We start from the raw sequence: 13119 nt of genomic DNA, 5'->3' as shown, positions 1-13119 counted from the left end.
GGGGACAGGGAGGGTCGTCAGACCTGGGAGGGGCTCACTGACACCCTGGACTAGTGTCCCACGTGACTTTTTGGGTGCCACCACCAGCCTCCCTGTCCTTGGGGACCTCAGGTGCCACCACCCCAAAGCCTTGGGGACTTCAGGTGCCACCATCCCAAATCCTTAGAACCTCAGGTGCAACTGCCCCACCCTTGGGCACCTCAAGTGCCACCACCCCAAATCCTTGGGCATCTCAGGTGCCACCACCCCATCCTTGGCAACTCCAGGTGCCACCACTCCAAATCCTTGGAACCTCAGGTGCCACCACCCCATCCTTGGGGACCTCAGGTGTCACCACCCCATCCTTGGTGACTTCAGATGCCACCACCCCAAATCCTTGGGGACCTCAAGTACCTGGAGGGTCTGGGGGGTACCTGGAGGTACCTGGGGGGCCTGGGGGGTCTGGGAGGTACCTGGAGGGTCTGGGGGGTACCTGGGGGTATCTGGGGGGTCTAGGGGGGTACCTGGGGGTACCTGGGGGTACCTGGGAGGTCAGGAGTGTACCTGGGGTACCTGGGGGGTCTGGGGGGTACCTGAAGGGTCTTGGGGGTACCCGGGGATACCTGGGGGTCTGGGGGGGGACCCGGGGGGGTCTGGGGGGGGAGCCGGGGGTTACCGGGGGGCCCGGGGGGCGTTCTGGGGGGGGGTGGGGGGGGGGGGGGGGTACCTGGGGGTATCTGCGCTTGATGTTGTTCAGGGTGCCCTCGGGGAGCTTGGCCAGCTCCGTGTCCCTCACCGCGTGCACCGTGGTGGCCCGGGGCTGCCTGGTCAGGGCCTCCACCTGCAGGAGAAGACACGGAACCCCCCGGAGAATGACCCCAGGAATGACCCCTCCGACTCCACAGCCGAGAAAACCCCATCTCGAACGGTCCATAAAACATGGGGAGCTCTTCCCGCTCACCGAGCGCGAGATTCCCGAACGTTCCTCGCCGAGGATTCCCCTTTTAACAAGGTGGAAAAAACACCCCCTGGGGCCTTGAAGCCCTTCCAAGGAGGGCAGAGATGATGAGGAAGAGGAGGCCAGGGATGAAGGGGTGTTTGTTCCTCGTAAATCAAAGTTTCTGGGTTTTCTGAATCATTTTGATTAAAATATTTATCTGCTTTCATGGGGTTTTTTTGGTATATTCCACCCAAATCAGATGTTCTCACTAAATCTTTATACCCATTAAAATCCTATTAAAACATAAAACACTTCTATTTCTATTTACATCTATAAATATTTATATTTATTTACGTTAGGAACGTAATTTATATTTACTATTTATTTCATTTCTATTAAACAATAATCCCAAAACCCATGAGGAAAGGCCAATGAGCCACCAACTGGTACATTCTCTACAAACCAGAACCTCTTGATAAACTGGGTTTTCTGAACAGTTTTGACTAAAATATTTATCTGCTTTTATGGGGTTTTTTTGGTACATTCCATCCAAACCAGCCATTCTTGTTAAATCTTTATACTCATTAAAACCCTATTAAAATATAAAATATTTCTATTTCCATCTACATTTATAAATATTTATATTTATTTCTGCTACGAGTGTTATTTCTATTATATCACCTGCAGTGATCGTGGGCTGGGTGGTTTTTTTTGCTTTCCTCAAGGAAAGTATTGAGATTTCATTTGCTAGTTCTTTAATGACTGTGTATATCTGTTTTGGTTTTTTTTATTTTCTTTCTTTCTTTTCTTTTTGGGGGCATTTGGGGTTCTCTTTTTATATTGCATTTTAGATTGTATTTTATATTGTATTTTTATATTGTATTTTTATATTGTATTCTCTTTTATATTGTCACTGTATATAAATGAAATATATGTAAATATATATATATATATATATATATATATACTGGTTTGGGTGTGTCATTTTGGTTTTTGGCAGCTTTTCCCTTTCAATTCCTTTCCCCTTGGTTTGGAGGGAGTTTTTGTTGTGGTGTTGGGCACTTGGCAGGGAGCCAAACCCCAACAGACCACAGCGAGAAAACCCTCCAAAGGAAAAAAAAGCCAGAATAGCAAAAGCTATATCAATATATGTACATATATATTACATATATTACGGATATATACAATTAAAACACTATGTACACATAACCACAGAAACCCCAAACAGCTCCCAGAAAGGGGGAAGGGAAAAGGGAAAAAGGGGCAAAAAGGGACAAAAACCCAAAACAGATATGCACAATGGACAACTCGGAAACTAGCAAAATAAAGAATTAGCAAAAGAATATCTTACTACTCTCCTTGGGACAGCAGAAATCGTGCTGAACGACCGCTGGCACCCTTCGCCTCCCAGGATCTACAAGGCCTCACAAGGCCTTACTAGGCCTCACTAGACCGCACTAGGCCTCACTAGACCGCACTAGGCCGCGCTAGGCCTCGCTAGGCCTCGCTAGGCCACACTAGGCCTCACTAGGCCGCGTTAGGCCTCGCTAGGCCTCGCTAGGCCACACTAGGCCTCGTTAGGCTGCACTAGGCCTCACTAGCCGCACTAGGCCTCACTAGGCCTCACTCCCCCACACAATGAGAACCGACAACAGGGAACCTGCGCCTTCAGAAGCACCGGAAGGGAGGAGAGCAAAGGCCTCTCCTCCCTTCTTCTTTATACCCTGGTTTACGTAAAAATCGTAGGGAATACCGGGAACGTGGCCACTTCCTCGGTTACAAACTGGTCACCGAGGAAGGCCTAGACTAAAACTACCACACAGCTCCAAACCACCACAGCTCTGAATCTCAAAGTGTCAAGTGGAGGCCCGAGGTTGTCCCCACGTCGTGTCCCCAGCCCAGAGCTCACCACGCCCACGAGGTCCCCGCGGCCGTACTCCCCCACCAGCTCCTTCTTGCCACTGCCCTTCTGGATGACGGAGCGCAGCCGCCCGTTGAGGACGATGTAGGTGCAGTCGGACTTGTCCCCCTGCCTGTGGGGGTGTGAGAAGTTTGAAAAATGTCGGAATTTTCTTTTTTTATTTTCCCCCAAAATAGGTGCCGTTATCAGTAAAATCCTCCCAAAAAAACAGGAAGCTGGGTTGTGGTAGCAATGCAACCATGTGTATATGTGGCTTATTAATCTAATAAGTAAATAAATCATACAGACCCAGCTAGTTTGGGGGTTCATATGATTTATTTACTTATTATATTAATAAGCCACAAATGGTGCCTCATGTTGGGCGCCATTTACGGCGTATTAATATGTAAATAAATTATACGGACCCGGCTGGTTGGTTGGGGGTTCAGAGCCAAATCCTCTTTATTCCAATAAGACAACACTTTATAGATGCACCTCAAAGCAACATGTGACTCCCCTGACCAATCCAGGTGATTGAACAAGAGGGTTTATTCCTTTTCCATCTTTCCTCCAGTCAAGCCCCAACGATTTGGGCGCCAGTTAAACGTCTGAGTTTAACAGGATCACGACTTAAAAATTAAGAGACTTCAGGTGGAAGTGTGGAAAAGAAACAGCCTTTTATTAATGAAATCTGAATAAACAACAAATGGTGCAACCAAAAACCCACCTGTAGAGCGCCCGCCCGGCCTCCACGGCCATCCAGTCGATGGCGAAGTCCATCTGGCGCACAAAGGGCGACATGCGGGCGGCCACGGTGTGTGCCACGCTCAGCACCACGCTGGGCTGCTCCCGCATGATCCTGGGGGTGACAGCGCAAGGGGGGACAGGGGGGGTGGCCCCGGAAATGACACTGAGGTGGCCCCAAAGGCACCACTGAGGTGGACCCAGAAATGACACTGAGGTGGCCTCAGAAATGACGCTGAGGTGGTCCCGAAGGTGCCACCACAGCGGCCCCAAAGATGCCACCACAGCAGCCCTGAATATGCCACCACAGTGGCCCCAAAGATGCCACCACAGTGGCCCCCAAGTGCCACCACAGCAGCCCTGAAGGTGCCACCACAGCAACCCTGAAGGTGCCACCACAGTAACCCCAAAGATGCCACCACAGTGGCCCCCAAAGTGCCACCACGGTAGCCCTGAAGGTGCCACCACAGTAGCTGACAAAGTGCCACCACAGCAGCCCTGAAGGTGCCACCACACTGGCCCTGAAGGTGCCACCACAGCAGCCCCTCGGAGCCACCCAGGACTTCTCAGAGCCACCCAGGACCACTTGGAGCCACCTGGGACCCCTTGGATTCACTTGGGACCCTTGGAACCACCCGGGACCCCTCAGGGTCACTCAGGAGCCACCCAGGACCCTCAGAGCCACCTGGAGCTCCGGGGACTCCTCCACTCCTTGTTGTCACCCCCCAAACTACCCCCAGCACTTGAGGCAAGGCCACACCAACACCAGGCAGAGCCGGACAACCACCCCACCGGTGCCACCCCCCAGGCCCCCACTGTCCCCCTTGGGCATTGTCCCCCTTGCCCATGGTCCCTTTCTCACTCGTAGAAGTCGGACTTGGAGATCTTGAGGAAGGTGCAGTCGCGGTTGGCCTTGATGGTGAAGATGAGGGGCTCCCCGGTGAGCACGGCCAGCTGCCCCACCAGCTCGCCGGGCTGCGTCAGGAACAGGCACACGTCCTCTGCCTTGTCGATCATGCGCTGGTACACGTGCAGGCACCCCCAGAGCACGAAGTGCAGGCTCACGTCCTGCCCAGAGCATGCCCCGTCACCACCGCAGCACGGCCGGGGTGTGTCGGGGCTACCCAGGATCACTGGGGGTCACCCGGGATCCCACAGAGCCACCCGGGAGTCACCTGGGATTACTGGGAGTCACTCGGGATCACTGGGACTCACACGGGTTCACTGAGAGTCACCCGGGATCCCTGGGAGTCACTTGGAACCCCTGGGAGTCACTTGGGATCACTGAGAGTCACCCAGGATTACTGGGAGTCACTTGGGATTACTGGGAGTCACCCGGGATCACTGGGACTCACACGGGTTCACTGAGAGTCACCCGGGATCCCTGGGAGTCACTTGGAACCCCTGGGAGTCACCTGGGATCACTGAGAGTCACCCGGGATCCCTGGGAGCCATCCAGGACCATGGGAGTCACCCGGGATCCCTGGGAGCCACCTGGGACCCCACAGAGCCACCCGGGAGCCACCCGGGATCCCTGGGAGCCACCCGGGACCCCACGGAGCCATCTGGAAACCCTGGAAGCCACCTGGGACCCCGGGAACCACCCAGGGACCCCCAGGTACAAGGGTCCCCCCAGCCCCACGTGTGGGTGGTTGTGGTTCTTCTCACGGGGGGTTTTGAACTCTCCAGAGGTTCTGGGGTCGTTCCCGCCCCCCAACAGCCACGGGGGAGGAGTAGGGGAGTGGCATCCCATGGAAATATGGGGAGGGGGAGTCAAGGGGCCACAGAAACCCCCCCAAAACCCACCTGGTCACCTTGGCGGGCAATGACGGTCCCGGCTTTGGCGTGGTGGAGCAGGACACGGTTGTTGAGGAGAGAGGGGTCCTGGAGGGAGGAACGGTGTCGTGTGGGGTGCTGGGGGCCATCAGGAGGGGATGGGGACCACCATGAGGGGACAAGGATGACCAGGAGGTGACAAGGACCACCATGAGGGGAGAAGGATGGCCAGGAGGTCACAGGGGCCACCACAAACAATGGGGACCACCATGAGGGGAGAAGGATGACCAGGAGGTCACGGGGACCACTGTGAGGGGACAAGGATGACCAGGAGGTCACAAGAGCACCATGGGAGAACAAGGATGACCAGGAGGTCACAGAGACCACCATGACGAGACAGGAACCCACTACAAAGTCATAAGGGACCACCCCAAGGAGACTGGAGACCACTCTGAGGCAACGGGGACCACCACAAAGTGAAGCGGGACCATCCCAGAGAGATGAGGGACCACTTGGAGGCCACAGAGACCCCCACGAGGAGACAGGAACCCACCACAAAGCCATGGCAGGCCAGCCCGAGGGGAAAGGGGACCACTCCAAGGCAATGGGGACCACCACAAAGCCATGGAGACCACCACAGGGAGATGGGGGACCACCACAGGGAGATGGGGGAACACCATGGGGAGATGGGGAACACCACAGGGAGATGGGGGAACACCACAGGGAGATGGGGGACCGTCCCAAAGAGATGGGGGATCACCCTGAGATCACCACAAAGAGACGGCGACCCACCATGAGGTGACAGGGACCCACCACGAGGCCAACAGAGACCCACCCCAAAACAACAGGGGACCAACATGACGGGGACAGGGACCACCACGAGGCAGTGGGGACCCACCACGAGGCCAACAGAGACCCACCACAACACAAGAGGACCACCCCAACGCACGGAGGGCCGGCGTGAAGCGACGGGAAGCCCCAACATGACGTGACCCCCGCGACGCCTCGGGGGACCCACGCGAGGGGACGGGAACCTTGGGGGCCCCCCAAGGCCTCACCTCCACCTTCATGAGCTTGACCAGCTCCTGCTTGGCGGCCTCAAAGACGAGGTTGGTCTGGCGGCCCTGGAAGGGCCCGAAGGGACACGGCCCCGGCCCCGCCTCGTCCTCGCTGGAGTTGGACTGGTGGGACCCCGGCGGGGGCTCCTCCAGCGTCACTGACTTGCGCTCCTTGGGCTCGTGGGACACCGACTGCGGGACACGGCGGGGTCAGGGAGTGTTTTGGGGGGATTTGGGGGGATTTGGGGGGGACTCAGGTGGGATTCGGTGAGATTTGGGGTAGGGACTGAGTGGGATTTGGGGTGGGATTCTGAGGGGGTTTGGGGTGGGATTTGGGGTGAGATTCTGAGGGGGTTTGGGGTGGGATTCAGGTGGGAGTCGGGATGGGATTCAGTGGGGCTTTGGGGTGGGATTCCAGGTGGTTTGAGATAGGATTTGGGGTGGGATTCAGGTGGGATTTGGGGTGGGATTCAGTGGGAGTTTGGGGTAGGATTGGGGTGAGATTCAGGTGGGATTTGGGGTGGGATTCAGGTGAGATTTGGGGTGGGATTCAGTGGGAGTTTGGGGTAGGATTTGGGTGGGATTCAGGTGGGATTTGGGGTGGGATTCAGGTGGGATTCAGGGTTCCTGCCGCCGTACCCGTGTGAATCCAGCCATGGCCCCCGTGCTGTCCTCCTGCAGCGACACCGAGATGCGGCCCCGCTCGTAGGCCATGTCGAAGTCGGAGCGGGGACCCTTCTGGATGCCTGGAGGGGTGACAGGGTCACCGTGTCCAACACGGGGACAAGACACTTCCCAGTGTCCCCCGGTTGTCCCCAAGATCCCCCATTCCTCCCCCCAAACCCACCAGAGATATCCACGGGCATGGAGATGCAGCAGCTCAGGGGCGGCTGCCCTGGTTGCCCCTGGGTATCCCCTGAGTGTCCCTGGGTGTCCCTGACTGTCCCCTGGGTGTTCCCTGAGTGTCCCCAGCTATCCCTGAGCTCCCCACCCCAAGACCCCCCATTCCCACCCCCAAACCCACCAGAGATATCCACGGGCATGGAGATGCAGCAGCTCAGGGGCGGCTGCCCTGGGTGTCCCTGACTGTCCCTTGGGTGTCCCCTGAGTGTCCTTGGGTGTCCTCTGAGTGTCCCCAGTTATCCCCTGAGCTCCCCACCCCAAGACCCCCTATTCCCACCCCCAAGTCCACCAGAGATATCCATGGGCATGGAGATGCAGCGGCTCAGAGGCGGCTGCCCTGGTTGCCACTGGGTATCCCCTGAGTGTCCCTGGGTGTCCCTGACTGTCCCTTGGGTGTCCCCTGAGTGTCCCCAGCTATCCCTGAGCTCCCCACCCCAAGACCCCCCATTCCCCCCCCCAAACCCACCAGAAATGTCCACGGGCATGGAGATGCAGCGGCTCAGGGGCGGCGGCGGCGGCACCGGGGTCTCCAACCCCGCACTTTTCAGCAGCTCGGCTGCAAGATCAGACCCCCACCCCGTGAGCCCAGAGGGAGCAGCAGAGCCCCCCCAAAAGCAGGGGGAGGGTCCCAGCACCCCCTGGGCAGCCTTACCCTGCTCCCGGCCCTCATCGGCGCTGCCCAGGCCCCTCTTGCTGTGCCGGACGGGGCTGGTGCGGGCGGGGTGGCCGGGCTGGGGGAAGAGCCTCAGGGGCTGCATGTCCTGCAGTTGGAGAGGGGAGAGGGATGATGCTTAAACTCTACCTAATAATTATCTCTTTTTTAAATTACTTTAATTATTTTATTCCCAACTTAATAATTATTTTTTTCCTCCAACTATTTTTTCCCCTACGTATTAATTATTTCTTTTTTTCTCCAACTGTTTTGTCCCCTACTTAATGGTAGCGATGGGGATGGTCACGGTTGGTTTGGGGATGGCCATGGTTGGTTTGGGGATGGTCAAGGTTGGGTTTGGAGATGGCCATGGTTGGGTTGGGGATGACCATGGTTGGATTGGGATGACCATGGCTGGTTTCAGGATGGTCATGGTTGGGTTTGGAGATGGTCATGGTTGGGTTTGGAGATGGCCATAGTTGGGTTGTGGATGACCATGGTTGGGTTGGGATGACCATGGTTGGGTTTGGAGATGGCCATGGTTGAGTTTGGGGATAGCCATGGTTTGGTTTGGGGATAGCCACGGTTGGTTTGGGGATGGTCAAACCCTGGAGAGGAGTTCAAGAAGCAGGACAATCTTTTCTGGACTTTTTCCATCAATTTTGCCCCGATCTCCCCCTTCCCCCCCGCAGGACTCACGTGGCTGAAGAGTTCGTTGGTCAAGCCCAGGTAGTTGTGCAGGGCCAGGAAGGTGACGCGCTGCAGTCGCACCATGATGATCTGAAGGGGGACAGGAGGCCACCGGTGACCCCCTGCCACCTCAAGGGACCCTCTGTGGGCCTCCCAGCGCCCACCTCACCTGCACCACCCGCACCAAGCTCTCGGGGTACTTCTCGAAGATGGCGGAGAAGGCCTCGACCGGCAGGCGCAAGATGGTGGAGTCCTCGGCGGCGCGGGCGCACACCGTGCGGTACGGCCGCTGGTGGCCCTGCGGGACACGGCTGCTGGGGGGGCCTGGTCGGGACTGGGAGCTCCAGCCCGGCCCTGGGTGGGGTTTTGGGGGAGCTGGGAGGTGGGGAAGTCCAAGGGTGGCACTGGGGGTTGGGCCGGTTGGGGTTGGGGATGGCCATGGTTGGACTGGAGGAGTTTGGGGATGGTCAAGGTTGGGTTTGGGGATGGCCATGGTTGAGTTTGGGGATGGCCATGGTTGAGTTTGGGGATGGCCATGGTTGGACTGGAGGAGTTTGGGGATGGCCATGGTTGGGTTTGGGGATGGCCATGGTTGAGTTTGGGGATGGTCATGGTTGGACTGGAGGAGTTTGGGGATGGTCATGGTTGGGGTTGGAGATGGCCACAAATGAGTTTGGGGATGGTCATGGTTGGACTGGAGGCGTTTGGGATGGTCAAGGTTGGACTGGAGGAGTTTGGGGATGGTCAAAGTTGGGTTTGGGGATGGTCAAGGTTGGACTGGAGGAGTTTGGGGATGGCCATGGTTGGTTTGGGGGTGGTCATGGTTGGGTTTGGGGATGGCTGTGGGTGGGGTTTGTGGGGAGTTGGGAGGTGGTGACATCCAAGGGTGGCACCTTGGTGGAGGTTGGGTTGGTTGGGGTTGGGGACCGACACAGTTGAGTTTGGGGATGGCCATGGTTGGGTTTGGGGATGGCCATGGTTGGGTTTGGGGACAGTCATGGTTGGGTTTGGAGATGGTCACGGTTGGATGGGGGGGGTTTGGGGACAGTGCCGGTACCGTGATGACATCAAGGATGCTGAGCAGGCTGTGGACACTGTCCCCAGGGAACACCTCCTTCATCACCGTCTCCTTCCCGTCCTGCCGAGCACAGAGCCCTTCATTCCTTCCATCCCTGCTGCCCCTGTCCCATCCCTGTCCCCAGAGTGTCCCCTGGGTGTCCTCCGAGTGTCACTGGATGTGCCCAGGTATCCCCTGGGTGTCCATGTGTGTCCCCAGATGTCCCCTGGGTGTCCCTGGGTGTCCTCTGGGTGTCCCTGGATATTCCCAAGTGTGTTCAGGTGTCTCTTGGCTGTCCCCTGGCTGTCCTCAGTTGTCCCCAGGTGTCCCCTGGCTGTCTCCAGCCATCCCCAGGTGCCCCCTTGGCTGTTCCTGGCTGTCCCCTGGATGTTCCTGGCTGTCCCCTGGTTGTTCCCAGGTGTCCCCTGGGTGTCTCCAGCCATCCCCAGGTGCCCCTTGGCTGTCCCTGGTTGTCCCCTGGATGTTCCTGGTTGTCCCCTGGCTGTTCCTGGCTGTCCCCTGGTTGTTCCCAGGTGTCCCCTGGGTGTCTCCAGCCATCCCCAGGGCTCCCCTGGTTGTCCCCAGGTGTCCCCTGCCTGTGCCCTGGTTGTCCCCTGGCTGTCCCTGGCTGTCCCCAGGTGTCCCCTGGTTGTCCCCAGGTGTCCCCTGGCTGTCTCCAGCCATCTCCAGGTGCCCCTTGGCTGTTCCCGGCTGTCCCCAGCTGTCCCCTGGTTGTCTCCTGGGTGTCTCCAGCCATCCTCAGGTGTCCCCTGCCTGTGCCCTGGTTGTCTCCTGGCTGTCCCCAGCCATCCCCAGGTGCCCCCTGGCTATACCCTGGTTGTCTCCAGGTGTCCCCAGGTGTCCCTTGGTTGTCCCTGGTTGTCCCCAGCCATCCCCAGGTGCCCCCTGGTTATCCCCTGGCTGTCCCCAGGTGTCCCCTTGGCTGTCCCCAGGTGTCCCCAGGTGCCCTCACCGGCTCGGTGAGCAGCAGCTCCAGTTTGCCGTCCTGCAGGACGTAGATGCTGGTGTCGGGCTGGCCGGGCCGGAACACGTACTCGCCCTGCTGGCACTGCTGGAACACCATGTGCTTGCACAGCTCCAGGAACAGCGGCTTCTCAAAGTGCCCCAGCACCCTGCGGGCACAGCCGGGGGACAGCGGGTGACACCCGAGCCCGCTGCCACCTCTCCTGGTTGCCATGGAGATGGGGATGCAGGAGAAGAGGGGTCGGTGGCGCCGGGGTCCAGACTCCGCTGGGAAATGGTGTCCAGGGGGGATGCTGGTCCCTCAGGGGGAATTCTGGTCCCTCGGATGGAGCCTGAGCCCCAGGGATGGAGCCTGAGCCCCCCAGGATAGATCCTGACCTCCAGGGAGGGATCCTGATTCCTCGGATGGATCCTGAGCCCCAGGGATGGATCCTGATCCCTCGGGGGGAATTCTGGTCCCTCAGATGGATCCTCAGCCCCAGGGATGGATTTGACCCCCCCAGGATAGATCCTGACCTCCAGGGATGGATCCTGATCCCTCGGGTGGAATTCTGGTCCCTCAGATGGATCCTGAGCCCCAGGGATGGATTTGACCCCCCCAGGATAGATCCTGATCTCCAGGGGAAATCCTGATCCCTCGGGTGGAACTCTGGTCCCTCAGATGGATCCTGAGCCCCAGGGATGGATCCTGAGCCCCCCAAGAGAGATCCTGACCTCCAGGGATGGATCCTGATCCCTCAGGGGAAACTCTGGTCCCTCGGATGGATCCTGAGCCCCAGGGATGGATCCTGAGCCCCAAAGACGGATCCTGACCCCACTGAGCCTGAGCCTGATCCCCAGGCCCCTGATCCCAAACTCCCCCATGACGGACGCTGATCCCAGGGACACACCCCGATCCCAGGGCTGGACCCGATACCAGGGTTGGATCCCAATGCCAGGGCTGGATCCCAATGCCAGGGTTGGATCCCAATGCCAGTGACAGACCCCGATCCCAGGGTCAGACCCCGATCCCAGGGCCAGACCCTGATCCCAGGGCCAGATTCTGATCCCAGGGCCAGACCCCAATCCCAGGGCCGGATCCCACTGCCAGGGCTGGATTCCCATCCCAGGGCCAGATCCCACTGCCAGGGCTGGATTCCCATCCCAGGGCCAGATCCCACTGCCAGGGCCATCCCCACTGCTCACCGGACGTTCTTGAGCATGTAGAGGACCTCAGAGGGCAGGTGGGAATTGGCCACGTCGAACTCGGTCAGGTCGGCCTCCAGCACCGCCGGCGGCGGCTCCTTCAGCTGCAGCGTCGGCTGCTCCTTCCGGATGCGCAGCAGCCTTGGGGACACCCGGGGGACACCGTGTCGGGACACCCAGGTGGCACCGGGACGGTGCCACTTCCCCCCCTCCCCCCCAAACCGACGGTGCCCCCTCCTCACTTTTTGGCGATGTTGAGCATCTTCAGCTTCTTCTTCATGCGGGGCCGGGAGGTGCTGGAGATGGTGGTGTCCACCAGGGACGACGTGGACTGGGACACCTGGGGGGGGGTGGGGACAACACCCCGAGGTGTCACCCACCGGTGGCCTCGTGATGCCACCCCCGGGTGCCACCAACCCCCCCCCAGAGTGTCACCTTGCGCATGATCTTGCGGCCGTAGAAGAGCATCTTGTCCCTCTTGCGGAAGCGGTACCGGGGGGTCTCCTGGGCGGGCACCTCTGGGGACACACGGGGGACACGGGCTGAGGGGGTGTGGCACTGTCACCCCGCTGTCCCCGAGGCCACCGGGGCCGTGTCACTCACCCTTAAGGCGCAGTCGGTGCAGCAGAGCCACGACGGCCGTGACGACGACGACGACAGTGAGGCCGAGGCCCAGGATGGCCCCCAGCACCTGGGGAGGGACAGGGGGGGTCCCCACGTGGTCCCTGAGGTCCCCACGGGGTCCCTGGGGGATGGGGACAAGTGCAGGGGGTGACTGATGGCAGGGCCACCGTGGGGACGTGGAGGGAGGGGAGGGGCTGGGTGGGATCAGGGACCAGGACACGTCCCCAGGGGACAAGAGTGTGTCACCTCAGGGGTGCTGAGCAGCACTGGGGACACGAGGACATTGTCCCCAAGGACATGGAGACACCTTTGTGTCACCTCAGGGGTGCTGAGCAGCACTGGGGACACAGAGACATTGTCCCCGAGGACACAGGGACACTTTCGTGTCACCTCAGGGGTGCTGAGCAGCACTGGGGACATGAGAACATTGTCCCCAAGGACATGGGGACACCTTTGTGTCACCTCAGGGGTGCTGAGCAGCACTGGGGACATGAGGACATTGTCCCCAAGGACATGGGGACACCTTTGTGTCACCTCAGGGGTGCTGAGCAGCACTGGGGACATGAGGACATTGTCCCCGAGGACATGGGGACATTTCTGTGTCACCCCAGGGGTGTTGAGCAGCAC

General features: G+C 58.9%; 1 protein-coding gene across 1 annotated transcript; it reads right to left on the bottom strand.

Moving 5' to 3' along the window:
* Window positions 1-688: 688 nt before the first annotated feature.
* LOC113940567 (neuropathy target esterase-like) lies at window positions 689-12559 on the bottom strand (the record flags this gene model as incomplete). Its single annotated transcript, XM_027631724.1, has 17 exons — window positions 689-820; window positions 2829-2952; window positions 3547-3678; window positions 4426-4631; window positions 5370-5447; window positions 6398-6589; window positions 7037-7143; window positions 7767-7856; window positions 7953-8061; window positions 8652-8732; window positions 8812-8940; window positions 9700-9780; window positions 10673-10832; window positions 11869-12009; window positions 12111-12208; window positions 12304-12386; window positions 12472-12559. Coding segments are annotated over 17 exons (2031 nt in total), but the record flags the coding sequence as incomplete, so codon positions are not given.
* Window positions 12560-13119: the final 560 nt, after the last annotated feature.

Source organism: Corapipo altera, unplaced genomic scaffold (genome assembly GCF_003945725.1).
Source record: "Corapipo altera isolate COAL_440 unplaced genomic scaffold, ASM394572v1 132622, whole genome shotgun sequence".
Taxonomy (NCBI): Eukaryota; Metazoa; Chordata; class Aves; order Passeriformes; family Pipridae; genus Corapipo; species Corapipo altera.
The sequence above is the reverse complement of the archived record's forward strand: the minus strand, read 5'-3'. Positions and strand labels throughout refer to the sequence as shown.